Source organism: Corvus kubaryi, unplaced genomic scaffold, assembly GCF_017639235.1.
Source record: "Corvus kubaryi isolate FWS band 111438036 unplaced genomic scaffold, C.kubaryi_AGA036_p1.0 split1-131, whole genome shotgun sequence".
NCBI classification, from domain to species: Eukaryota; Metazoa; Chordata; class Aves; order Passeriformes; family Corvidae; genus Corvus; species Corvus kubaryi.
In genome coordinates this window covers 29611233-29639059 of record NW_024582073.1, presented here as the reverse complement: position 1 = coordinate 29639059, position 27827 = coordinate 29611233, and the positions used below count along the sequence as shown (strand labels likewise).

General features: G+C 53.0%; 1 protein-coding gene across 5 annotated transcripts in view; it reads left to right on the top strand.

Moving 5' to 3' along the window:
• Nucleotides 1-27827, top strand: part of LZTS3 (leucine zipper tumor suppressor family member 3) — a 46602-nt gene that overhangs the window by 7033 nt on the left and 11742 nt on the right. For 2 of the 5 annotated variants that reach the window (XM_042052835.1, XM_042052831.1), the window contains exon 2: nt 26911-27399. In XM_042052835.1, coding sequence (XP_041908769.1) covers nt 26950-27399 — 450 coding nt within the window. In that variant the 5' untranslated portion in view covers nt 26911-26949. Of the gene's footprint in view, nt 1-17162; nt 17475-17938; nt 18031-26910; nt 27400-27827 lie in introns of those variants that run through there. The other 3 variants (XM_042052832.1, XM_042052833.1, XM_042052834.1) reach the window with 3 other exon arrangements.

Genomic DNA, 27827 nt, shown 5'->3' with positions numbered 1-27827 from the left:
TAATGCTCATGCCAGGCTCAGGGAGACCCTGGTGTTCTCCCAGCTCCTCCAGTAATGTGAATAATAAATCACTGCTGCCGAGCTGCTGCCTGCCAGCCACTGCACAGCAGGAGTTTGCTCCGCTCCTTCCTCCTGCCTGCCCCACTCTTCCTCCCTCCCGGTGCTTTTCCAAGCCCCAAGGCTTGACTTCTTTGGGATCAGGGTGTCTCCAACGTGAAGGAGTGGTTTTAGTGCTGTTGAGTCCCAAGTGGAAAGTTTTTAATCTGTTTTGTTCCCTGCTACTGGCCCTTGGTGCCGTCCTCAGCACGTTCCTGAGCCTCAGTTTCCCTCTGCCGGGCTGCACTGCAGCCTCCCAAGGGACTGTTTGGAATGGGAGCTAATCTGGGGACTGGGATGAGGTATTTCAAAACCTGATCTTGTGGTTAAAATGGTGAATGTGCCACCTGCACGTGTTTGGGGTGGGTAATCCCCCTTCGTGTTTTCCAGCAAAGCCCAAACTCATCTCCTGCAGCTCAGGAGAGCTTTGGGACCAGCCAAACCAACCCAGGGCCTGTTGACATTCCTCAGTGCCAGCCAAGAGCTTTGCCTTCCCCTCCACGCTCTCAGGGGCCCAAATTAGCTTTTAATAATAACATTTCATATCTAAAAAAAAAAAAATCCCCGGGCAAACAATCCGGCCTTGGCGCCCGCCGGGACAGCAAACACTCCCCGAGGGGCACCAGGTGTGGTGCATTCCTGATAGCTGGGAAAGAAAGGAGGGATTATTTCCCTCTCCCTGCAATGTGCTGGGAGGGCAGGAGCGGCCAGCCCGGCTCCGGGCAGGGTTGCGTTGTGCCCAGCACCGAGGGAGGTGGGTACGTGGCTGTGGGAAGAGGTCCCTCAGCCAAGCCCCGAGCTCCAGAGCTGATTAATGGTGGCATTTCTTTTGTTCCACACGTTTCCTCGTGGCGGAGGTGCGGGATTTCAGGCGATAAAAGGGATCTGTTTGTTTTAAAAACAAGTCCTGCAAGTCATCCCTGGGCAGCCACCCTGTGCCCTGAATGCCCACGTTCCTGGCACAGCTATCCCAGCATTGTGGATGCATCCACCACTCAGAGGTTATTCCTCCAAGCTGGAAAACCTGATTTTTCCCTCTTTAATGAAGTTTCCCATCGATCTGTTGATGTCTTTCCCTCTCATCCTTAGAAGGGAAGTTGAGGACAGGTGGGACGTGGTGTTACAGCCCCAACCCCAGCTTTGACCGGGACAGAAGCCAGGGAAAACCCTTTCCTTCAGCTCTCCACCCCTGGCTTCGGAGTGCAAAGCAATTTTGCACCCCTCCGGGGTGTAAAAGGCAGCCAGAGATTTGGGTTGCCGGATAATGTTTCTCTGGGCCAGCTGCTGTGATAAAACCAGGGCATCTGTCCGCTCCTGAGCCGGGCAGCCGAACTCCTGCCCGAATTCCAGCGCGAGATGAGGGCGGCATCCCTGCGCTCCGAGGGACAGCGCGGGGCAGGTGACACCCGCAGCCCCCGGCACATCCCAGCGGGAGCCGCGTCTCCCTTTCCTGCCCCACCGCAGGAGTGAAGAATCCCTTCATTTCCTTCGGCCGCTTATCCTCCGAGGATCGCCCCGGGGGCGAGCGACAAAAACACCCTTTAAATCCACCACAGCGGGCTTAGGGGAGGATTAGCAGATGTCTCTGCAGGCTTTACACCAGGCTGCGGCTCCCGGTGTCCCACCCTCGTGGCCCCAGCCAGCTTCAGGCTTGCGTTCCCAGAGGGAGAAGCGATGGAGCCAGCCTGCCTCTAATTCCCGTCGGGAGATCGCTGCATCCCAGGCAAGCCCAAGCTGGCAACTCGCTTCCAAAGGTGGCAATCGGTTTTCGCCGGAGAGCTGGTTCCGATGGGTGTCCTGGGGCCGGGAGCAGAGAGCTCTTCCCGGGCTGTCTCAGCCTGGAATTTTCCGGGAGGGAGAACCTCCCACCCCTGCGCCCTCACCTTTGGGGGATGCCCTACAGAGGAGCCCGGATAATTCCCCAAAGAAGAGCTGACTTCTCCCTCTCACCCCAGCCTGGCTGGTGGGAATCATCCCTCTCCATCATCCCTTTTGTGTTTACAAGCAATTACCTGGATCACTTTCCATTCTCGACGCTTTCCCTCCCTAATTTGTCTCAGCGACGGGGTTTTTCCCCCTTAATTTCCCTCCTACCCCCCCCCCCACATCCCTTTTACCTCTCCTCAATTCCCACCCCCGAGGGCTTTTTGACCGCCAGGACTCTCAGGATGGCTTTCCTCCAGCACACACAAGCTTGCATAATAGCTGTTGACACCGTAACTTCATTTGAATCGATCTTGTTTGCTGATTAGCTGATTGCAGTAATTGGCATGAATTACCTTGGGGGATTCTGCCTCCCTGGGGGTGGCCAGTGGCCGGCGTGTCCCACATAGGAGGTGGGAATGGCAGCAGTGAGGTGGTTCCTGCTCCAGGGACACCTCTCGCAGGTGTCCCGGTGACTCGTGGAGGTGCAGAGGAGTTTCCAGTGGGGAACCGCAGCCTGGTGCAGGGAATTTTAACTCCTGGAGTGCCTCAGAGCCACCAAAATGTCCAGAGTAGCTATTACAGAACCTAAAAGGGGTTAAAGTCTCTGTTTATGGGGCGAAGGGACGTGACTCTTCGCTCTACCTCAAAACGCAACTGGAGATGACTCAAACACTGGGTTAAAGATAAACCAAGTGAAGCAGCTTTTCTCAGAGGTCATAATTCCCTTCCGAAAATTCCCTGCCAAAAATTCATGGAGGATGGAACAGAACAGCATTAGACTGAGTGAGGAGGGAGCAGGCAGTGTCGGGGAGAGTGTCCTCTGATGGCAGCATCAATCTTTTGGGGGATCCAAAGACAGCTTTGGGTGGGAGGCATCCTTTAAAAGCTCTGAGGCTCGGGGGAAATGGGGCGGGATCAGTGAGATTCTCCTCTTCCCAGACTCTTTTTATCTAAGCACCAGCTGCACAGGGAGGAGGGAGCCCGGGAGGACCATCCCTGTCCCAGTCCCTCGGGATCCAGTCAGGATCCAACACTCCCCATCGTGAACTTCCATGACAAGAAAAGAGGGACAGCAAGGGCAGGCAGTGAGTGATAGGACACAGGGAATGGCTTCAAACTGCCAGAGGGAAGATTTACCTGAAATATTGGGAAGAAATCCTTCCCTGTGAGGGTGCTGAGGCCCTGGCACAGTGTGCCCAGAGAAGCTGTGGCTGCCCCTGAATCCCTGGGAGTGCCCAAGGCCAGGCTGGACAGGGTTTGGAGCACCCTGGGATAGGGGAAGGTGTCCCTGGGGTGAAACTGGATGACCTCTAAGGTCCCTTCCCACCCAAACCATTCCATGTTTCTGTGATAACTCATTTTTTAACCAGAATAACCACAACACCCCCAAACCAAAGCTCCTCACATGGGCACATTTCCATCTGTGGTGCTGCCGGGGTCACTTGATACAAACCTGCCCCCGGTGAGGCTGAAGGAGTCTGTGAAACGCTGTTTTGTATGAGCCATCTATTTATATTGACAGCTTCCCACGCTCCATCCCTCTAATCCTGCATCCCTTTCTGCCAGCCTAAGCTGCATCTTTCCAGCTCTTCCTTCCCCCCTATTTTTTTTTAATATTGCCCTGTAATTATCATCTTTCCACTCTTCTGGGATCTGAGAGAAATCCCAGGACTTCTTAGAGAGGATGAGCAGCAGCCCATACCTCTCCTCGTCCTGCTTCCACGGGACTCTTGGGAGCAAATTAATCTGAACCCGCTGTTTAAAAATGTTTATCCTCAGGCCATGCCATTTAGTGTCTTCCTGGGTTACTAATGGACTAGAAAGCACTTTGTTGTCCCTGTGCAATATGAGAACATCAGCCTGCTTTTCCCAAAGCCAGAACAGAAATTATTGAGCTTTTGTTTTTCCCCTCCTCCGTTGTTATCAGTGATTTTCTGATCTCCAGCTTGAGGACAGGCCATGCTGCTGCAGTTATGTCACTGCTCTTAATTTTGTAAAATCGAATTAAAAGTCGCTTCCTCTGTGTTGCCTGTGAACCTCCAGGAGAGACCTGATGTGGCCAATTGCAAACTGAATTGTGGAGTAAATTCCATAACTTTATTGAGCCAGAATACCAACAACTTTTTGTCCTGGGAGACACTGTTGGTTCTGAAGTATTCTGGGTGGAAAAGAGGGAGCCCAAATGAAAACTGAGGTCTCCAAGATCCTTCGGTGGGTCAGGAGGCCGCATCATTAACCAGAGCTTTTATTCTTTATTTTAAGACGATGTAAACACACAAGAAGCAGCTGGATCCATCTATGGGGTCCACAGGGATTTTGTGGTGACTTTTATCAGCTGCAGCAGAGGGGTGAAGACCCCTGGGAAGGGTCTGGGTCAGACTGGCCAGGATGGAGCTGGCCAGGGCATGGATATCCCATTTTCCCGCTGCAGAGGAGCTGTGCTGGTGGAGCTGTCACTGATCAGCTCTGCGAGGGACAAGTGACAGGAGTGGGGGTGGCTGGATGGGCTGAGCCAAGGGAGGAGCTGGCAGAGGACACGGGGCTCAGCAGAGAGAAGCCCCAGCAGGAGAAGCCACTGCTTTTCCTCCCCGAAGGTCCGCAAGGTTGGACACAATGGAATTCCCTCCTCCCTCCTCGTGCCCGAGGCAGCCACATCCCGGGAGGAATACAATGCTGCCTTCGAGTCCATTCAAAACACCCCAGGGTCAAACCTTTATGAGGCAACAAAGAAAATAAACCCAAAGACAAAAAGCTATTCTGGAGGAGGGGAGGGGAAGGAAGCGGCTCCCAAAATATCGGTGAGAACCTTTCCTTTAACTCCAGCTCTGGGATGGGGGTCTCTGCTCCGGTGGGACCGAGCAGGGGAGATGTGAGCACATCCTTCTGCACCTTCCTCTTGGTGGGAGAGGGCCCCAATGACCAAAGTGCAGAGTTTTGGGAATGCTGGGTTAGGATCATGAGGATCTGGGTGCTGGAGAGGGGACAGCTCTTGGTGGGAAGGCACCTGCAGGGAGAAGGGGGTCAGCAGGCACCAAAGGACCATGGACCCGCTCCTCTGCCCCATTTCCTGTGGTCACCACCTCCCTGCTGGCTGTGAGGGCTTCTGGGGTCACCTTGTGGCTTTTAGAGGCTGTGTTGCTCCTGGCTGTGATCCCAGAGGCAGCTGGACAGACTCCTGGTCCCCACACCTCCCAAATAATTCGGGTTTTTTCCCTTCATTTCTGTTCTTTAGCTGGGAGCCCTAGGTGAGGCTTTTTGGGAAGGGTATTTTGAATTGTTCCCACGTGGGGTTAAAGCTCTGGCACTCGGGAAGGGGTGGGAGAGAACTGCGAGCTGCAGGAAGGAGCAGGATTCAAACCAGAGACGGCTGAAATCTAGTGGGGTGGGAACAGACACAAACAAGGTCCCACTTCCTGCTGGGCACCTTATTCCAGAGGGGGAGGCACCTGCAGGTACAGAAACCCCCACTGGCAGGGCTGAGCCCCAAGAAGGAAATGCCAGGAGAAGCAGAAGAGGGTGAGGATGCTCAGCTCACCATCCTCTCCAGCCCGTCCGTGCTGGGGTGCTGACACATCCCAGCGCCATCCCCCACCCCAGCACCCCTGCACGGGGGCAGGGCTGTCCCTCTGAGGGTGACCAAGGGTCACTCTGGACACTGAATCCCTGTTTGGAGCAGAGCAGGGAGAGACAATTTCCCCACAGCCCCTGACGTGACTCAGGAGTTTGTGGTCTGTGACGGGTGAGTCAATGCGAGCGGGAAAAGCCTGGCTATTTTTAGGACCACTGACATTTGGGGGGGTTTAACCCCTCTCCCTCCTTCCCCAGAGGCATCTCAGCAGTGCCTTGCTTGAAGAAGGAAAAAAAGACCCTTCCCAAGGCAAACAGGTGCCAGCCTCACGGGGTGGTGCTTCCCGGGATGAGGAGGTGAGGGAAGCAGGATCACGGGGACCAGGAAGGGGCTGCCAAGAGTGACAGAGACAAACACAAAGTCAGGCACAGATAAAATCCCAGAATCGTTTAGGCTGGAAAATCCCTCCAGGATAATCCAGTCCAACCATTCCCCCAGCACTGCCCAGGCCACCACTGACCCACGTCCCCAAGTGCCACATCCACACGGCTTTTAAATCCCTCCAGGGATGGGGACTCCAACACTGCCCTGGGCAGCTGGGCCAGGGCTGGACAGCCCTTTCCATGAAGAAATTTTCCTTGATAGCCAATCTAAACCTCCCCTGGCACAACTTGAGGCCGTTCCCTCTCCTCCTGTCCCTGTTCCCTGGGAGCAGAGCCCGACCCCCCCCAGCTGCCCCCTCCTGTCAGGGACTTGTGCAGAGCCACAAGGTCCCCCCTGAGCCTCCTTTGCTCCAGGCTGAGCCCCTTTCCAGCTCCCTCAGCCACTCCTGGTGCTCCAGACCCTTCCCTATCTCCATTCCCTTCCCTGGACACGCTCCAGCCCCTCCAGATGTTTTGCCCAAGCTCTGCCTGTCACTTCTCCAAGCACTCAGAGGTCTCTCTGCACCCTCTACTATAAATGCACATGGATCAAGGTTTAAATCTCCTCACCAAGCCCTGGAGAGCTTCTCCAGAGTTTTCTTTCCTTCTGGGACTAAGGGCCAAGTGGCATCATGGCACAGCACGATGGCCTTGTCCCCTGAAGCTCCTGGGACCCCTCTACCTGCAGAAGTGACATCATGGGACTTGTCCAGCTTCCAGCTGGGCCCGGGGACAGCGCTGCCTCTGAGCAAAGCCACTCCTTGTGTCCAGGGAAACCACATTTAGGGTGGCCTGGGATGCACCCCACTGTGGCTCCCATCTTTATTAGGGAATTCAGGTCTTTAGCAACTCCTCATGGGATAAGCAGCCTTTTCCCAGGGATGCTCATCCTTCCCACGGCTTGCCCAAAAAAAATCAGCCCCCATCTCCCCTTCCCCACCATCCCACCTTCCTGCTGGAGGTGCATGTCTTGTCCTACCGTGCAGATTTAGCAACTTTCATGGCAGCTAATCCATCCTCAGCTTGGGAAATTCCCTGGTTTCATTAGTTTAGCAAAATATGAAGGTGTTTGGTGGTTTGTATGGTTTGTATTTTTGGGGGGGGGGGCTTGGTTTTTGGGGTTTTAGTTTGTTTCTTCATTTGTTTGTTTGGGGCTTTTTGTTTTGGGGTTTTGGGTTTGGTTGTTTTTTTTTTTTTAAATTTTGGTTTTGGTTTTTTGGTGGGGTTTTTTTGTTGTTTTCGGTTTTGTTTTTGCTTTTTGTGGAACCATGAACACAAGCAGCTCTGGATTACAACAATTTGAATTTTCACAGATCTTCCTGCACAGTCTGTCGCATTCCTGGGGCACAATGGGGGCACTTAATGTTTTAGGGGTGAACTTCAATAGGAACTTTTGGGCTCAATGATCTTAGAGGTCTTTTCCAACCTTAACAATTCTACCACCAAAGGGCAGGGATCAGTGGAAAAGGGTTGGTCTGACAGCCTGCTTTGTATTCCCTCAATACACTCCCAAATCTGCCTTCTGTGCAATTTACAGCAGATCCTGACGGATTTCTGCTGCATGAACTTGCCAAGTTTCCCCTCAAACACCAAACATCAACTGCATCCCACGGCAGGGAGCTCCCCAGGCCACCAACCACTCCCTGAGGAAGTGGTTTCTTCCTTTTCTCCCTGATTTCTGCCTTCACCTGCTTCCTGATGGGGTTTTTTTTTGGCTAAGAGTTCCCCCTTTCCACACTGAAAAGGAGACAGCTCCACATCTGTGCGTCATTTGGCCGTGGCTCTGGTCCTGTCTGAAGCGCTGCCCCAAAGCCACCAAAGCTCCTGGGAATGTCTGAGCAATTTGTCAGCACGGATTCATTTTAAAAAAAACCCTAAAAACTACTGAGGAAAAACGCTGGGAATACTCCTGGTGTCTGCACAGGCAGATCCCACGACAGCCCCTGTCAGCAGCACAGGTGAGATGAACGGCGTGGGATTGCTCCCAGCTCAGACAAATTAATCAGGATGCTGTGCCGGGGTGAGTTCTGTCCCAAATATATGAAGTGCAAGCTTGTAACATGTGCCAAGCTCCTCTGGAGCTTGTTTCACAAGTGCTTCCCATTTTACATGCACGCCTGAGGAATTCTGCTTCCCCGAGCTCAAGGTAGGGATGAGAGGAAAACAGGAGTGGAGAGAGCAGGTGGTGCCTCAGCCCAGGCAGCGCCTTCTCCTCCGGCAAATCCTTGCACAAAGCGCCAGGAATCCCTGCCTGGAGTTGGGCCACACATTCTGGGCTGGCTCAGGATGGCTGGGCAGCCCCAGCTAGGAATTGCTGCATGCCTTTGGAAACATAAAATCACAGAATGGTCGAGGCTGGAAAGAACCTCTAAAGGTCATGAAACCCGACCATTAACCCAGCACCCCTGGGCTCACCACGAAACCATCCAGGAGCTTGTTTTCTCTCCTGCAAATCATTGACAAGGCTGCTTTCCCTTCCTCCCTGCTCCCACGCCACCCTTCCCCACCTCTCTCCTTCCCACACAGAACGATGTGCCCAGGGCTGTGTCACTGGGGTATTTCCCACCTTCTCCCTGGGACACAGGTGCTGAGGAGGCAAAATTTCCAAAGAGGGGTTTTTTTTTTAGGGTTCCCCAGGAGCACTGGAATGGAAGCAGTGACGTGAGCAGGGTTAGGGCAGGAGGGCAATGCCAGCAGCTTTGTGTCCCCAAAGGTGCAGCCACACCACACAACCCCACGTTCTGGGGAGCCCCATCAGTGCCTGAGGTGCTCTGCAAAGCTCAGGTGAGCAATGAAAGTCACAAAGGCTGTACCTAAAGGGGCTAAAAGAGAGCTGGAGAGAGACTTTGGATGTGGGGGAATGGATTCCCACTGCCAAAAAGCAGAGTTAGATGGGATATTGGGGAGCAATTCTTCCCTGTGAGGGTGGGGAGGCCCTGGCACAGGGTGCACAGAGAAGCTGTGGCTGCCCCTGGATCCCTGGAAGTGTCCAAGGCCAGGTTGGACAGGGTTTGGAGCAGCCTGGGATAGTGGGAGGTGTCCCTGCCCATGGCAGGGGGGGCACTGGGTGAGTCTTGAGGTCCATTCCCACACAAACCATTCTGTGACTCAGTGATTTTGATCCGTGAAGATCTCTGGCCTGACTGGGGCAATGGAGAAAGGTTTTGTATCAGCCACAGGGCGCTGCAGGAAAAGCACAAGAGGACAGCAGGGCTGGAGCCAGCTCAGCAGAGACATCACAGATTTTTCCATGCTTGCTGTCTGACTCTCTGGGTTTTCCTCTCCTGGAAAGACCATTTCTGATCACTGACAGATCCAGCAGCTCTTCAGAGTGGTTGTGAACAGGAGCAAAATGGTTCTTCTGGGCAGGTCTCACCTCGTGTCTCCGGGGCTGGTTATTCAGTCCTCACAGGGCAGCTCCCAGGTTTCATTAGATCTGGCCCTAATGACAGCTCTGCTGAGTTTTGGAGCCCTTCTCTCTCCCCATCCTCCAGCTCTCTGCATCTTCTGAGTGGAAATAACGCAAAACTGGGAAACAGGGAGGAGTTGTCACCACCCCCCTCTACGAGGCCAGGACAGAGAGGATGTTTTTCCGCTCAAGGATGGTTTATCCGAGCTGCACACACACGCTCTCACACTCACACGCTCTCACACACACAACACAACCATTCTCTCACTAAGCCCTCGGGATTTTGGCACTCCCTCCCACTCTCCTGGTCCTGCACAGCCCCACTTTACAGCTGAAGTCGTCACTGGAGGAGCTTCTTTGGAGGAGATGTGGATAAATCTCTCCGCTGTTTTGTTTGCAGCAGAGCTGCTGGCACTTCCCAGGGCTCCCAGGCTGGTTATGAGCAAATGGAAACAGAAAGAAACCAAATCCCTGCTTCATTCATCCTCCATCCATCCCTGCCCCTGCCGTGTCCCTCGTGCTGCCAGCTTGGAGAGAGGAGCTTTGTCCCGTGGCCATCTCCAGCTCCACATGAAAAGCCCTCCATCAAACCAAGAGCTTTGCAACCTCTGCTTCCATTTCAAAGCCTCTTTTTCCTTTTGCCGAGGATCTGGAGGGATGGGAGAAGTGTTCAAAGGCCAGAGTTGGTTCTGAAGTCCAAAGCTGGGCGAGCAAAAGGGGTTTGTTTTATACGACGGAGCAGAGAGCCTGTGAATCTGTGAGGGCAACACCTCCCTGCAAATCAGGTCACTTCTTTAGCGAGGGAAAAAAAGCCTTCCTGAGGTTCAGAGCATTAGGGCAGAAATCAAAAAGCATTTGAAGAAGCAGGGAAAGCCAAGCTCTGGCTTTGCCATTCCTGCCCTCCTGCTGGATCCCCACGGCCCGGCAGGCACCGAGGGAGACTGGGAAAATGTTCCACTCTTCACACACCACTTCAAACCCTCAGAGCCACCCTTTCCAGGGGGACTGGGGTCAGCTACCACACTAAACTCCAAATATTTTCCTAGCTGGCAAATGAAAAAACCTCCGTGTGTCTGCGCCTGGCTCTATAGCCAACGTACACGGAATGATAAAGGCCCTGGCACACATCTCGCAAGAGCTAATTATAGAATTTGGAAGCCAACGTGATAATATTTTCTTTAGATGTGTGGTGCAGATGTAATTACTTCTCCGGAGATGCCAGCCGCAGATGACGCAGGATGCCCTTATGTAATCACCTTTATTATGCAGCTATGGAAATTTTCCCTCCCTGGCCCATCCCCTCAACTCCTTCTTTTCCTTCCTCACCCTAAACTCTCTCAGTGGCTCATTCAGAAGGTGATGGGGTGAGGTCCTTAGGCCAGCTGGGAGCACAAGGGCAGCTCCACAGAAATCCCATTCCTGGGTTTCCCCATCCATCATCCCTCAGTGAAGGAGCAGAAGGAGCTGATGGCTGGGAAAAGGCCCCCCTTCACCTGGTGGAAGGGAAGGGGATCATGTTGGAGCCAGGATTCCCCCATCCCTGGCATCTCCTGTGGCTTGGACCAGGAGCCAACTGCTCCATCCTCCTGCTGTGGAGGAGCACCCCCTCCCCAAAACGGGCTGGGGGATGCTGAGGATGCAAGGGGACTACACAGGAAAGCTGGTTTGTCCCTGCAGGGTGAAGGCTTGGTGGGTCACAAATGCTTGAGTTGCTCCAAAGGTTGCTCCCGAGTGCAGGAGGATCTCCCAGGTGATCCACAAAGTCTTTCCTGACCGGGAAATCACAGCGTGATCGCAGCCAAAAATGCTTCCAAAACAAGAGGGACTTTTGCCTGTGGATCCTTTCTGAGGTTTTCCTTTTTGCCTGTGAATCCTTTCCGAGGTTTTCTATTTTGTTGCTTCAAAGTCTCTCTGTCCCACTGCCCACAGGCCACTGAGGTCCGAGCCATGGTTATCTCCAGGACAGAGGCTTCCCCCACCACCAGTGCTGCTCAGGGAAGCCACAATCCCCTGGCATGACCAGTAAAACCCTGCCTTGACCACAAACATTCAGGAAAAAGGGTTGATAAGCAGCCTGGAGGCATCACCCTGTAGTGGCAGCACATATTTTGGTTGTACACCTCTCTGCTCCCACCCTCTTCCATCCCTCTTCCCGGCCAAACCTGGATCCTTCCTTGCTGTTTTGGGGGATTAATACATGATGGGAAGGGGTGACTCCTGGTTCCGGGCTATCCTGATGCCACCAAAGTTGCAAATCTGGGTTGTGAAGACTTTTCCTTCTTCTTTTCTCTGCACGGCATCCAAGCCAGGGCGTGGATTGAGGAGGATGAGCCTGGAGATGAACAAGGACAAATCCTTCAGTGGCTGGGAAGTGCAGTTCAGAGAGTTGGGAAGAGGGGAATTGGTCACACAGCCTAAAAAAAAAGGAAGCCAGGGACTTGGAGATGGAGATGGCGGCTGGAGCAGGACTGGAGGCAAAACCATTGGTTCACCCACTGGGCAAACTGGTTCCCAGTCATGGGTCAGTGCCAGTGACTGCAAAGGAATTTGTCCTCAGGGCAGGGAATACCCACATTCCTCCGAGGACAAAGAGCCATGGGGGAGGCAGTAGCTGGGGGATGTGTTTGTAGCACTCAGGCCATTTATTAACCAAAACCTCCAAATTCCCAGGAGTCCAGGGCCATCAGCTGGTCATGGATTCAGGCAGCATTTCAGCCCACGTCCATCTCTAGTCAGCCAAATCCCTCCCTGTTGCCCATGGACTGTATCAGTTGGGTCCTTGTGGCCTGGAAAGGGACTGTCAACCTTGGATCCTGCACAGAGAGGCCTGGGAGCCACCACAGGGATGCTCCAGGCTTCCTGCTCAGTCTTCTACTGCTCCTCCAGAAGATCTTTCCCAAGACTTGAGGATTCTCATGCTTCTGCTTTTGCTGAAGCCACTCAGCCCCCAATTCTTCCCCAGAGCAGAGGCTGGCCACGATGGAGATGGAGCTGGATGGGACAACATGAGTACACACAACTTAGTCCTGAGCCTGGTGTTCCTCCCTGAAAAAACCTCCCACCCCAAGCCAAGGGGGCTGTGCCGAATCCCTAATTCCTGATATGGACAGAAAGGGCACTTCCAAACAGGTTCCTTGAACACCTGGTGATTGCAGTGGAAATCTGCCCCTCCTGGTTTGCTCCAGTTTATTTTTACTAGGCCTGGCCTGATGCTTTGGGACTGTGAACGGGAAGTTTGCTTCCTTCATTCTGGATAATCACCCAAGGATACTTAAGGAGTGGTTTTAAACTAAAAGATGAGAGATTTAGACTAAATATTAGGAAGAAATTGTGCCCTGTGAGGGCGGTGAGGCCCTGGCACAGGTTGCCCAGAGAAGTTGTGGCTGCCCATGGATCCCTGGAAGTGCCCAAGGCCAGGTTGGACAGGGCTTGGAACAACCTGGGATAGGACTTTGGACCTGGATGAGCTTTAAGGTCCCTTCCAAACAAAACCACTCCATGATTCTATGATTCCATGATCCTCTGGTCTGGACATTATTTGGGGAACCTGATAATTCACATCCTCCCCCAAGGCAGCTCAGACCTGACCCACACCCCACGGCCAAGCACCCAGCACACACCCTGGGCTTTCAGCACCCACAGGTGGAGATGCAGGAGCCTCTCCTGATTTATGGAAAACCTGGCCCATGCACCAGGCTGTGGCTTGCCAGCACTGAGAGGTTTTGTCTGCCCTGTGCTGGTACAGGAGGAGACAGCTTATACCAGCAGGGATGTTTTTTCCAGAATAGGAAACCATCCCTCTGGATGACATAAACCAGAGTCTTTTGGCTTGTTCGTGCTGGCTCAAGCTGAGCAGGCAGATGCCATTGACTGGAGATGGAAAGCGTCTCCCGTTGCCGCAGCTGGCATCAACCCAGCTTTTGGGGTCAACCCAGCCTCAGGACCCTCTGCCATCCCCTGTGGCAGCTTGGAGAAGGTCCTCTCCCTTCCCCAGCTCTGTGTGGGTATGAAGAGGTCTCACACAGGCTCAAATTATTCCACTTAACGAGCAGGAAGAGCCTCTCCCAGCATTTCAACTTCCAGACCAGCGGGATGTCACTGTGCTGGTGAACCCCCTGGGTGCAGAGAAGGTTTGTTTGACCACATAACCAGTTTCTTCTTGCACAAATAAACTCTGGGCGTCATCCTGACATTTCTCCCAGGTGCTCAGCCACAGAGGCTGCTCAGGCTGTGCAGGCTGCTGGGGATTTTATCAGCTTTCCCAGCAGAAAGGTTGGATTTCCTGGCATGGCGTAGTCCTGCTCCCCTCCCAGCCCCATCCTGCACATTTGGCTGTGATTCCTGCAGGGCACTCACAACAAATCAGGCAAGGCAGCATCTCTATCCACAAGCACAGGGAAACCCTTGGATGTTCCACACCCCTTGGCTGTCACAGAAAACAGGGTCTTTCCTCTGAAAACCAGCCTGGAAATCTCTAATAACAGATAGCGGGGAAGAGCTTCAGACAGAGCCTGGTGAGGAGATACTGCAGGAATTCTGGTTTCAGTGTGCAGCCTATTGGATGCCAAGCACTTACAGGCACACTCAGTTTGCAGCTGAGGTCTGAGCTGGGTTTAAGTTGTTGTGGCGCTGGTTGGAAAGCGCTGGAGGCCTCCATCACAAATTCAGAACTGTCACTGTCACCAGACCAGGCTGGCCTTGACATTGCCCAGCCAAGGCACTCAGACATCCTGGGATGGAGATGCCACTTCATTCATGACCTCAAAGTATGCTCAATATCCAGGATACCCTTATTTAGGGATTTTTTCTGCTCCTCAAGGCTTTGAAAATGATCTTCCCTCTAACTAAAGGAGTCTGGGTGAAGAGAGGAGGGAGGCTCTTGCTCACGTTGGGATGTCTTCTACTGAAAAGCAGCTCCCCAGAGCTTTCAAGGAAGAAATCCCAGTGCAGGGAGCCGCTGTCTCTGCTCCCATTCCCAGCTCCGCCTCGCCGCATGCCTGAGCACATCAATGCTTTCCACCCCTGTTCCCTGGGGAATGTCCCGGGCCAGTGATGCTCCTTCAGCCCTCACTGCAGCTGGTGTTTTCCTCCTTCCCTGATGGGTGCAGAAAACACTGAACCAGTCCTGCAGGTGCAGTCCAAGGACCTCAGAGAGCTTTGGGATCTTGACATGAAACGGCCCCAAGAGAATGGAAATCACCCTGCCTAGGGGCTGCCACTCCTGCAAGGAAAAGGAAAAAGGACATGGGGAACAAAGAGTTTGGATTTTGGAAGAGTAAATTCTTCCTTTCCTCCAGAGAAAGGTGGCTTTGGATGGATGTTCAAAGCCTCGTCCCCAAGACAGAGCAAGGCCGTCGTGGCTGGGTAGGAAAGGATTTTTAGGTGGGTAACCCCAACCCTGTAGTCCCAGGCTGGAGGTCACCCCAGGTGGTCGGGTCTGGGTGCACAGTCCAACCACAGCCACCCAAAAAGGGCAGAGCAGAAGAGGATAAACCCCACAAAGGGCTGAGAGCAAGTCCTGGTGGTTGTGTCCATGGGGACAGGGAAACGTGGTGGCCTGGCTGCATCTGGCTGTGCAGGAGCCCTGGCACGAAGGGGTGCTGGGTGAGAACTGGGGGTCTCTGCTGGCTCTCAGAGGGGATGGAGGGGCTCTGTTGGAGGTGACCTGGGTGGGCAGAGCAGTTCCTGTCTCAGCCACCCCAGCCCTGGGTTAGAAATGGGAGTTTAGGGTTCAAAAGTTTATGCCCTGCCTGAGAGCGCCAGGAGCACGGGTTATCCTGGAGTTTCCAGCGCTCTCCAAAGCCTCTCCTATCACGATTTATTCATCTGTGGGAAGTGCTAAGACATAACTCAGCTCCCAAAGGGAGCACGAGCACAGCCTCCACCAGCTACAGCGTCAGGAAACTGCCTGTCTCCTGTGAGATCTGCTGAGCCTGGGCCTGCTGCAGCTCCCTGCTGGGCAGCCACGGGCTCCTGTGCTCCAGCAGCTTCCCCAAACCCCTACTGGGAAGGGTCCACCTCCCAGCAGAGCTCCTGAGCCAGCTCTGGTTATTGCCAGAGCAGTGCCAGGGATGGAAAGGGCTCTCTGTCTGCGTGGCTACTTCCAAGGTGCACTCACATCCCGAAACCAGCCTGTTTGTTGGAATTCTCTGCTTCTGGAGTTAAAGGGCAAAATTAAGAGCTTGAATCTCCACAGGAATGCATTTTGGTATAATTTACACCTTCCCCGTGCACCCCAGCAGTGCGTTTGGCCCTGGTTTAAATGCAAATTAACCCATATTTGATTATTTTGGCGTTATTGCTGTTTTACTGCTCTTGCTGTTATTTGCCCACCAACGCCGGCCCCGTTTGCGAGGCCCCGACCGGTGACTCCTTTGATCCCCAGACGTCCTGCCAACAGAAAATTCACTTGAGCAAATAAGTCTAAATTAGTGGGAGTTTTGTGTGGCCTTATTTCCCTCCCTCCACGACTGCAAATAATCCAGAGTAAGTGCTGGGGCTGGACGGCCCCCGATGGGAAGCCTGATTGCTCTCCCGCCACAGCGCTGGCAGCTGGGAAAGTGGGAAAAGGAGCTCTGGGCCATCGTGTGTCACCAGGGCTCTGCTCTGAATGATGGAGAGGAGGGAGGGCAGCATCCAGGTCCAGCTTTTGGCCAGGTGGATGGGGCTTGGAGCAACCTGGGATAGTGGGAGGTGTCCCTGCCCATGGCAGGGGTTGGAATGAGATGAGGTTTAAAGTCCCTTCCAAACCATTCTGTGATTCTATGGATGCATCATGCCATTCATCCCACTCATCCAGTTCTCTGCCCTTCTTTGAGAGCTCTTCATAGCCTTTCATTTCAGGCATGCAGCTGGGAAGCATCCCCAGAAGGATGGGAAAGTTCCCTGATAGAAAGATCCCAAAATAACTGAGTGAAAGCGAGCTGCTTGGAGCAATCCCCACTTGAAAAAAAAACCCAAGCTGTCAGACCCCAAAATTCCATTTGAGATAAAACCAGCTGTTAGGGTCCCAAATCTGTATTTATGAAAAAAAAAAGAAGCTTTGAGACCCTAAAATCCCATTTTGAAAAACAAACAAATAAACAAAAAACAAAACAGGCCGTCAGCCCCCAAATCCCTATTTGAGGAAAACCCAGCTGTCAGACCCCAAAATCCCTATTAAAAAAAAAAAACCCTTAGCCAAAATAACTTACTCTACCCCAAATCATCCATTTGAGCAAAACCAAGCCATCAGACTCCAAAATTCCTGTTAAAAAAAAAAAAAAAACCCAAACCTCAGATATCAGACCCACAAAATCCCTACTTAAGGAAAAACAAGGTGTCAGATCCCAAAATTCCTGTTTGAGCAAAACCAAGTTTTGAGAGCCTGAAATTCCCTATTTGAGAAAAAAAAAACCCCAAACTAATAATAATAATAATAATAATAATAATAATAATAATAATAAAATCCAGCAGTCAGAGCTCAAATTTCCAGTTCAGCAAAACAAGCTGTTGGACCCTCAAAACTTTCTCTGTGCAAAACCAAGCTGTCAGACCCCAAAATTCTCATTTGAAGAAAAACACCCAGTCTGACTCCAAGTTCCCTGTTTGAGCAAAACCAAGCCCCTGAATCCCAAATCCCTATTTGAGCAAACCCCAAAACCTTCCAAATCCACAAACCCTATTTATGCAAAACCAAGCCATCAGACCCCAAAATCCCCATGCAAAAATAGAGAAGGCAAACTCCAAATCCTTATTTCAGCAAAACCCAGCGTCTGACCCCGAAGTTCCCATTGAAGCTAAACCAAACCACCAGCCCCAAATCCCCCTTTGAGGAAGACGGAGCCATCCCTTCCCAAAATCCCTGCCGGAGGTGGGCACAAAGAGTTAAGCTCCTGCGGGCGCCGTGGCCAATCCCACCGAGCGAAGGGCAGCCCTTGGCCGCAGCCCAGCAGCAGGTTGCTCTCCGCAGGTATTATTTTGGACTTTTTCCCGGGATACCACGCAGGGAAACAATGAATTTCGCGGTCGGCGCAGGATGGGGAGCTGCCCTGGGCTGCCCAGGTAAATCCCGGTGGGTGCTGGCTTTTTGTAGGATCTTTGCTTTCCTCTCCTTCCCCCTCTCGCTGGGTGTCTTTGTTTGGGGCCGGGCAGGGGAGCGAAGGGTTTTCGGTGGATTAATGGAGGGCTGAGCTGGTGGGACCCTTTGTAAGGGAATTTTTGGGGGGGACACCGGGCTGCGTTGGCAGCGGGGGTCGGAGCAGAGATGGGGTGCGCGGAGCTGGGTGGCTCAGGGTTGGGAAAGCTGTGATTCCCCCCTCTGTAAACTCCCCCTGGATCCAGCTGGACCCCCCCAGCACCGGGACCTTGCACCGGGCGGGTTTTAGGGCATCGCTCCGGTTTAGCAGCGCTAATTCCGGCCCTGGGGACAAGGCACCGTCGGGACGAGCCACCATGAGGGCTTGCTCCGAGCGTGGTGTCCGGGGAGGAGCGAGCACTTCCCGGGCTGGCTCCGCGCCCAAGAAATTCCTCGGGGCGAGTTAATGATGAATCACGGCCGGGCTGGTGGCGTGGGCGGCGAGTGGCAGCCGGTGGCGAGTCCCCTCGTTGTCCTTCCTGCGGGGACAGAGGTTTGGGCAAAGTTTGGGCATGGCAGAGCCAGGCGGGGCTCGTGGGGCGGCTCCTCGGAACCGCTCGGGGAGGGGAATGGCTCATCCCAAAGGGCAGGATCAGCCTTCCCCCAAAACATCCCGCCCAGGGGTCTAAATCGCGCAGGGGGATGTGGTGACAAAGGTGGGGGTGGGGGGCGGGGTCCTCCTGGCATTTGGGGGCATGGAGCTGGGCTGGAGCAGGGGATCACATGGGGATCCCTGAGATTTGGGATGCTGGGGGTATGTGAGGATGCTCAGGCTGATGCTGGGGAGCCAGGCAAGTGCTCTGTGCTGGAGCACTGCCAGGGTGATCAGGAGCTTCCCCATATCCCCTGTGTTGGGGACACCACGGGCTCAGCTGGCAGCACCTCATCCCCAGCTACCTTCCCAAAAGGGTGGATTAGTGCAGGGCTGAGCCGGTGGGACCCTTTCCAGGTGATTTTTGGGGATGGGAGGTACCTGCTGGGCTATGTTTGCACCAGGGGCTCAGAGCAGAGATGGGGTGCAGAGATGGATTGTTCAGGGTGGGGAAATCTCACCCTGGATCCCACTGGCAACCCCTTAACAAGGGGAAACTGAGGCATGCAGGGCTGGGATGACCCCAGGCAGTCCAGCCCATGGAATGGGGCACCCCAGACCCTCAGGCCCGCAGCCAGCGCTGAGGCTGCTCCATCAAACTGCCCTTTCCCTGTACTGAGGGAATTGAGGGAGGTTTCCCTGTGCCACCAAAGCTGGTGCTCTTCTGGGCAGAGGTTGCCACTGGGACCTCACTGGGGACGATGACACAGCTGGCCCCAAGTGTCTTCTGGGGGCAGCCACAGGGGTCACAGATGAGACCACGGATGAACCCTTCCTGATGGACACATGGGATTTGGGATGGTGGCTTGGGCTGAGCGTGAAACCATCCTGTCCTGCTGCCCCTTGGGATGACGGGGACAGATAAGGCAGGTCATGGAAAATCCTTCCTATCTGCCTTTGGGTGCATCCTGGAGGATGCCAGCCCGGATCCAAACCCAGGGCTCTGAGAGCAGATGGGAAAAGGGGGGAAAATCCCCCTGAGGATGAGGACTCTGGCCAGGGGAATGCTGGTGGATAGCCCCAGCGTGGCTTGCAAAAAACTCCATGGCAGGATAATTTCCTGGTGGAAAGGATCCTGGGAGCTCTCCAGGCCATCTTGCTGCTGGTGGACCCTGGCTGGTCCATTCAGGACTTGAAAACCTCCAAGGATGAGACCAAAAAGCCTCTCAGGACCCTGTACAAATGTACCTTGTCACATCTCCATGTCACCTGCCGAGGTTTCTCTGGGGCTTTGCCCAACTTGCTGTAGCCTCCAGAATAATTTTGATGTCTTCCTTTACTGGAACAGCTCGAGACTGGTGAGGCCTGTCAGCTGCTTGGCTTTTAATTCCACCCAGCCTGCTCTTTCGGATCCAGAAAATGCTATGGATTAAAGCTGGGAACACCCTGAGATGAGGAGCTGGGGTGGAGATGGGCTTGGGACAGGTGGGGCAGCTTGATCTGGATGAGCAATAGCCATGCCTAGATTGATTTACTGGTTATTTTACTGTCCATAAGGGGTTTCCAGGAAGCTGTGGAGGGTGTCCATTCCAGGAACACCCTCAGGGAGCGGAGAGGGAAGGAGGGACAAGCAGGAGGGCACGGAGCCAAGGCCATGTGCTCCACAGTGCAGATTGTGGCTGTGCTTTGCCATGATTCCCCCTCCTGCCACGGCCTGGGGGATGGGGACAGCATGGCCGTGGACTGTGTCCCTTAAACACAGCGACCAACCGAGGGAGGAAAACTGATAGCAGAGTGGGAGGACTGGCCAGGGAAGGTGGAGCAGGCTGCACTGTTCAGGCTTTGTCGGGGAGAACAATGGGGCCTTTATTGGGGAAGGGAGGTGGTGGGGCTGGCAGGGACAGTTTGGCACACAGAGAGTCCCTTGGACGGGGCACTGGCATGTGGGATGGGACAGTTTGGTACCCCGTGTCCCCCAGACAGCTGTGGGGGCAGGGAATTGGGACGTGGGGTGGGACAGGTTGGTACACACTGTGTCCCTTGGCCAGCTGGGGGGATGGGGAAATGGGAAATGGGGAATGGAAAATGGGAAATGGGAATGGGAAATGAGAAAGGGAAATGGAATGGGACAGGTTTGTAACCAGCGCATCCCTTGGCCAACTAGGGGGACAGGGAAATGGGCTGGGACAGTCTGGTGCCCATCATGTCCTTGGGTCAGAAAGTGACACGAGGAACAGGGATACGGGATATGGAATGGGACAGGTTGGTACCCAGAATGTCCCTTGACCACAGCTGGAGGAAGCTGGGACACAGCAGATGGGACAAGGGACAGGCCAGTTTGGTACCAAACATCCTCTGGTGGTGGGACTCGTCCCCAGCTGTCACTGTGAGCCCCACAAATGCTGACACGGCTCTCCTTGACATGGGTTTGGATTCATGGCCACCCCTCCCAAATCCTTTATCACTGGGAATTGCAAAGGGTGGTTTAAGAAAGAGCTGGTTCTGAGGACCTTGGGGACCCTCACAGCTGAGACAGAGGATCATCCCACGCTGGGGACATCCTGAATCAAGCACTGCCACCCACTCCAGACCAGAGGAGCTTTGGGGATGGAGGAATCCGTCATCCTTCGTGCTGTCCCTTGGCAGCTCAACAAGAGCTCCCCTGAAGAGCCGCCTGGGTCTTTTCATCTCATCTCTTTTGTTTCAGGCTTATTATGTAAATAGCTTATGCGGCCCCCATAATGAGAAAGTAGTTTCCCAGAATACAAAAGGCTGTAATTATCTCATTAGCAGGCGGAAAGGAAAAGGAAATGTTTCTAAGCCAGCTCGCTTTTATTTCCCACAGCAGCCCCAGGAAGCGCAGCCCCCAAAACTGGGACCTGCCTGCCCCTAGTCCTGCCACCCCCTCCTGATGCTGCCACATTTTCAGGAGAGAAAAGCAAAGTGTGATCCTCCTGTCTCAGAAATGGGTTTGTACTGGGACGGCTGACAGCTTTTAACTGGGCCCAGTTATCCAGAGGATGCGGCAGGTCCCTGTGCAGGCCCCTCAGCACTCTCAGGTGCTGGGAAAGGTGTAATTGGAAAGTGGCAGGGTCACAGAGAGTCAGGATGGTCCCCACCTTCCCCAATTGGATGTTCCTAGGCAGGACTACCATGCTGGCTTGTCCAAGTCCAACCTCCCTGCTCCAGCAGGGTGCCCTAGAGCACGTTACTCGATATTGTGTCCAAAAGTAAATCCAATCACAAATCCTTTGCACATAAGGATGGAAAATGTGCAGGTACACAGCAGCCCCATGGCCCAAGAGGTGGCTGAGGGTGGCTGCAAGAACTTGCCACTATTTGACCCTCCAGCCTGCCTTCCTGAGTTTGCTTTTTAGCTCTGAGTGAGGGAAAAAGAACTGCAGTACAGGGATAAATGGGAAAAGAGAGGTTTGTGTCCTAGGGAAGGAGCAGGAGTTGTTCTTCTGACTTCATTTGGCTTTTGGTTGTGGAAAAAGCTTGTGGTTGAAAAGCTCGAGATCTGCGTGTTTTTGCAGACAGGTTCAAGTGTGTTTGTGCCGTATTCCAGTGGTGGAGGAAAACCTGGCAGCCACTGAGCCAGGATGGGGGGAAAAGAGTTGGAGGAGGTGCAGGAAAGAGCCACAAGAATTACTTGAGGGCTGGAAAAAAATGCCTGTGAGAGACAAGAAAAGCTCATTCTGTTCCCCTCTTCAGACTGAGCAACTTGAGAAGGGTGTAGGAGAACAGGAGGTGCCGGGGCACTGGAGCCAGGTGGGAGGGGAGCCACGGTGTCCCTTCCTCTTGAATCAATCCCAGTGGAGGAGCTCTCAGCCAGGTTTGGGTCCGGCACGGATGTAAGGAGGTGGCACATGACACACAGGAGGCAGAGCAGTAGCTGAGTGGCCTTTTTGGAGGATGTGATGTGCAAGGAAAGGTGAGGGAGAGGAAGAGGGGTGTGACTGAAACGTGCACTTGAAACTAAGAGGACAAGAGGGAACAGCTTCTAAACAGGAGAGGTTTAGACTGGATATTAGGGGAAATTTCTTCATGGAAAAGGTGTCCAGCCCTGGCACAGCTGCCCAGGGCAGTATTGGAGTCCCCATCCCTGGAGGGATTTAAAAGCTGTGTGGATGTGGCACTTGGGGACAGGGGTCAGTGGTGGCCTTGGAATGGTTGGACTCCATGGTCTTAAAGGGCTTTTCCAACCTGAATAATTCTGTGATTCCGTGATTTTACGAGTGCAATTGCAAATCATGGGTTTCAGTGGTGGCTTTTTCCCCAGGGCTTGTTAATGCCTCACTGGACACAGGTGGTTTTGCTCCCTACGGGGGGGTCTGTGTCTTCACCTCTAACCCATTCCTGTCCTTTCCTTCCCTCTCCAAGTATCTTCCTGGAAGAAGCTGAAATTATCACAGCCATTCTTTTTCCACCCTTTCCCACCATATCTAACCTGTTCCACCACCCCAGGATGTGTTGACTTTTTCTCCTCCAGCCAAACCAACCCCTTGGCAGCGCTGCCAACCTTGGCAGAGCCAACCCGAGCCTTAAACACGGGGCAGGTGTAGGTCCTACCCCTATAAAAACAACAGAACAGAGCACGGGTTTACGGTGCCAGTAATTGCTGCCTCGTTAAAGCCGAGGCAAACAAACCCGACTAATGAAGGTCAGGGGCACACCTGTTACCACAGTTGGCAAGAGGGGGAATTTTTGACCTTCAGAAGCCTTTGCTGCCCCTGCTGCCAGTGCCACATGCCTGGGATGGCGCGTGTGCCAAGGCCCTGCCTTGCTCTGGAGCTCTCCGTGCCAGAGACCGATGATTGATGCCCTTCTCCCGTGGCACTGGTGCTGAGGTATGTCTGCCTCCTGAAGGCCTTTGTTAGGAGAGTGTTAACAATTAACCTCCTCAGGCAGAAACAGAGCCAGGCCTCCGTGATTTAGTCATAGTTAACCATTCCGCTGCTTAATTCAGAGCGATTCTTCTTTTTAACTGGAAGGCATTCGCTGAATCCTTTGGGTAGAGCAAGTGTGAAGACACAGTTGTTATTTTACAAATTACTGTATGTACAGTAACATCTAGGAGTGTCCTGGAGCTGCAGGTGTGGTGGGAAACCTTGGTAAGGGGTGGACATGCACAGTTTGCCCACCACGGCTGGGGAAAAGGACATTTCACTCCAGATTTTCTGCATCAGGCATCAAAATATTGCTGTCTCCAAGGCGAGGCTGCTGCAGGAAAGGCCAAGAGGCCAAGAGCTGGATGAGATGGGGAGGTGGTGCAGTGTGGAGTGTGCGGATTCCCAGTATCCCTGGTCAGAGAAGGTTGACGGTACTGATGAGATATGGCGTCTTCCCTTGGTATGGAGATGCCTCCCAGGAAGGGAGCCTTGAGTCAATCCAGGCAGACAAAGAAAACCTTTTTAGCTTTTATTAACACAGGAATACTGGGAAATGGGACCTCTGCTGAGAGTTTGTTCTGGAGGGGTTTCCTTCTTCGTGTCTGCAAGAAAATCCCTTCGCTCGGGTTCCCACTGTAACTACGGGGACACTTTTGCCCCTCTGAGGTGGCTTGGGGGTCTCTTCCAAGCCCAGCCATGCTCAAGGGTGACTCTTCTTCCCTTCTAAAGGATGGACTTGGGAACGAAATGCTGGCAAAGGCAAACATTCATCTTCCCTCAGCCTCCCTGTGCTCATGGACAGGCTCGGCACCCCTGGGAATCACCCACTTTTAGCTCACATTCCCATGGGAGGGAGGCAGTTATCACGGAATCATAGAATAATTTGGTTTGGAAGGGACCTTGGACCTGCCATGGGCAGGGACACTTTCCACTATCCCAGGTTGCTCCAGGCCCTGTCCCTGGCCTTGGACACTTCCAGGGATGGGGCAGCCACAATTCCCTGGGCACCCTGTGCCAGGGCCTCAGCACCCTCAGTCAAGAATTTCTTCCCAATATCCCATCTAACCCTGTCCTGTCAGTTTGAAGCCATTCCCCCTTGTCCTGTTACCACAGAGATGATGAGATTTAAGGAGAAGAAATATCCTAGGGAAGGTTTTAGTCACACATTCCTCCAAACCTGGAAGGAGAAAAAATGACCCTCCTGCTCTGTGCCAGAGCATGGCAACGCTATTCCTGTGCTCAAAATTTGATTTCACACTTCAGCTGAGGAACAACCAATGTAAAACCTGACCGGGAACTGGAGCTGGCCAGAAGATACAAACCCAAGAGTTGTTGTTCTCAGAAAAAAAAAAATGGCCCTTTTTGGCAAACAAAGCTGTACTGTCAGGGATCTGTTGGCACTTCTGGAATCTCCTTAATAACATATTTGTAACACTTGTCTGTATGCTCTGTTTATCAGATCCCGGGTTTGCAGTAAACATAAGCTAAGAACAAGGGTTTTTTTCAGAATATTTTCTTGGATGATTCCCAGTTAAAAGGAAACGCTTGTTGTTGTGTTGGCCTTTTTTTTTCTTTTTTTTTTTCTTCCTTTTGGAAGGATCAAACTTTCCAGTGACCTCATCCTGCCCTCAGAGAGTCAATGTAAATGTGCAAATGTCACTGTGAAATTTACCCAGTGAGGGAAAAGTAACCTGGATTTCTCCCTTGCTGGCTGGGGAGTACTGCAAGGAGACGATGCCACTTCCTTGTCTGGAGCTGAGACCTTCCAGCACATCCCTCCCATGGTGCCTGGTGTCCCATAAAAAGAAGTCACAGCCTATAAAGATTCCCAAAGTCACTGAAAAGCAGGTTATTCCTAAATTAGCAGGACAAAGTCTTCCCTTGACTCATAAAATCCAAAGGCACCATTGGTTGAGTGTGGCTTCAGGTGGGTGTTCTCCATCCCTCCTCATCGCTCCGCAGCCCAGCCACTCCCCAGGCCCTCAGCAGGCACCTGGATTAACCCCTGGGCATTGTGCACTCATGAGCTGTCAGTGATGATGTTCTTTGGGAAGTGTCTTTAGGGCGTGGTGGGGTCACGAGCCTTTGAGTGCTGCTCAGAGCACTGGAGGAACACGTGTCCAAATGTCACGTGCTGGATACATGACCAGACCCTGCCACTTCTTACTGCTGGCAGAGGTTTTATCACTTATGACCAATAAACGCTGGTGTTTTGACTGTAGTGGATCCCCACAGGTGCTCATGTGATCCTCCTTTACTGCCTGGTCTTTAGACTTTCATCAGGGAATGATGTGAGATCATCTGCTGAGGACAGAGGTGCAAACTGCAGGATGTCCTTAGCAGACTACAGAGTGTTCACTTAATGCTCGTCGCTTCATGAAATCCCAGAATGGGTTGGGTTGGAAGGGACCTTAAATCCCACCTCAACAGCTCCGTGTCCTCTCGCTCTGGCACAGCAGTTGTCACATCTGCCACTAGGGCTGTTCTTTGGACAGGGCAGGATGCTGGGAAAGGGGGAGGAGAAGCCTCCAGAAATGCAGTTTAATAAAAGCAAAGTTGAGCAGCACAGACCCTGCCTTAACCTTTTTAATTCTTTTTCCATTCCATTATTAGTGCAAATAGCAAGGCCCTCTGAGACACCACATGGGAGCTGAGCTCCGGACCTCAGCTTGCTCTCCAGGGAAATAAATCCAGCTCTTCTGCTTTACTCAGGGAGGGCTGAATGAACATCCCTTCCCCCAAGGAGGGGGAAAACCCCACTGAAAGGGGGATTTTCTCCATCTCCCCTTCCTGCTGGTCCTGCCTGACCTCTGCCATCCCTGAACCTTTCTCCAAAGGGCATCAACTATTTTTATCCCATCCGCAGGGAAGCCACAGTACCTCCCCCTGCCCTTAAGTCCTGCCTTAGTCCTCACACTACAAGGATGGTTTATCCTGGAAAACCTGCAACTGAGGGTGCCTGAGACAAAAGAAAAGCATCCGTTTGGGCCCACGGGGACCAAATCAATGAACTCTGGAGGGCTGGGTGGACACTGGTCACCTGAGTGACCACAGCTGTCCAGGAGCTACTGACCCTGCTCCTCCAGGTTTGGTTCAGTCATCCAAAATTTGCAGTGCACCTTCTCCCTTCCTTCGGATAATGGGATCCTTGGCTGGTGCAGGTTCAAATTCTCCATTATTCAATGAGGTGACCAAGAAAAAGTTGTTGTGGGTCTTCTATTCCCTCAAATAAGACTTTACACCTTTGTGTAAAAGCTGATGAAGAGCATCTAGATAGATGAGAATTGGTCCCAAGGATAATTGGTCCCAGGACAACCCTGGTCAAAGACAACTTTTGAAACCAATATTTGCATGTTAACCATGTCCCATGGCCTAGTTTTGGCCAACCCAAGGCACAGGCTAAGTAAGAATCAAATTGAGAAGGGGAATAAATATTTAGAAGAAAATTTAGGATGACACCTGGACAAAAGCATCTTTTTAAAAACTCAAGTTCAACAACAACAATCCCAAGGAAGAGATGGGAAGTGTGTTGTTTAAGCCCTGTGATACCATCCCTAAGGGATGTGCTGGAGAGAGCACTTGGATGAGCCAGGACCAGGGATGGAGACCTTCCATCCCCATGGGAACACAAACAGGTTCAAACCTGGGAAAAGTGACAGAAATAGTTCAGTCTTGGGAACAGCAAATGGTTGTGTCTCACCGATGCCGTAGAGCTGTGCCTACTAAAATCCATGCAACCCATTCCCCTGGGAACCACAACTTTTGGATTGAGAAGATTAGGAGCTCTTTTGGAGAGCAGGGGGTGGGATTTGAGGAATGCTGCTCCTCCAAGGGACCTGGGGATCCCAGAGAGGAGGAGAACGCCATCACTGGGACATGATTTCGATCTGCAAAGGGCACGGCAGACAAAAGGCATCTCTTTAACAACCCTTTTCCCTCCTTGTCCCAGTGCCACTGAGCTGTGCCTCCACCTCACCCCTACGCTGCCATGGCCACGCTAGAGACACTGCCCGTCCTCAGTGACCCGGCCTACCCCAGCCCAGAGAACTTCCACGGCTTCGCCCCCCGCTATTCCCAGACCATCCCCAAGAGCGCCATGGGGAGCGTGGGCAGCGGAGTGGCCAACGACCAGGAGTTCGCCATGAAGAGCGTGGGCACCCGGACGCAGAGCAGTGGCCGGCAGACGGAGGGGCCCCGCAACGGCTACTCCACGCGGGAGATCTCCAACCGCTACTCCGGCGAGGAGAAGACCTACAAGTCGGAGAAAGTCTCCAACTCTCTCTACATCAACGGCGACCTGCGCAAGAGCGAGAAGGTGAAGATGGACATCTGCGGCAACGTGACCACCAACAACGAGAAGAACCTGCCGCCGCCTCCCCAGTACCGAGAGCCCAGTAACCCACCAAAGATTTTGCCAATCTCTGGCAAACTAGACCAGGTGAGAACCTCCTGGAGCAGCTGGGTGGCCGTGGCACATCTCTGGAAGCACAGACCAGGAGGCCTTGGGCAACGGTGCAATCCTGATGTTCTCGTTCTTACTTTGTACATTTTTATGTAGAGATGATATCATTCTTATGACTTTTCAGGGGGTTGTTAGTTCTGGCCCAAGAGCATGACCACAAGTCTTCCACATACAGCTCATTTAAGCCTGTATTTAAGTCACTAGCCATTCCAACTTCCCTGAGATGTTGTGCCTACCTCCCTGAAGGATGGGGAGGGAGCTGGAGTCGGCTCCAGTTTCAGTAGGTCCAGCATTTGAGTCCCCTCTTAGTTTTGTGCCTTTTATAGGCAGTTTCCAACCACACACTGCCACCTAAAGCTGTTGCTTGAAAGAAGCCATGAGCATCTGTTCAGAATCCCAGTGCC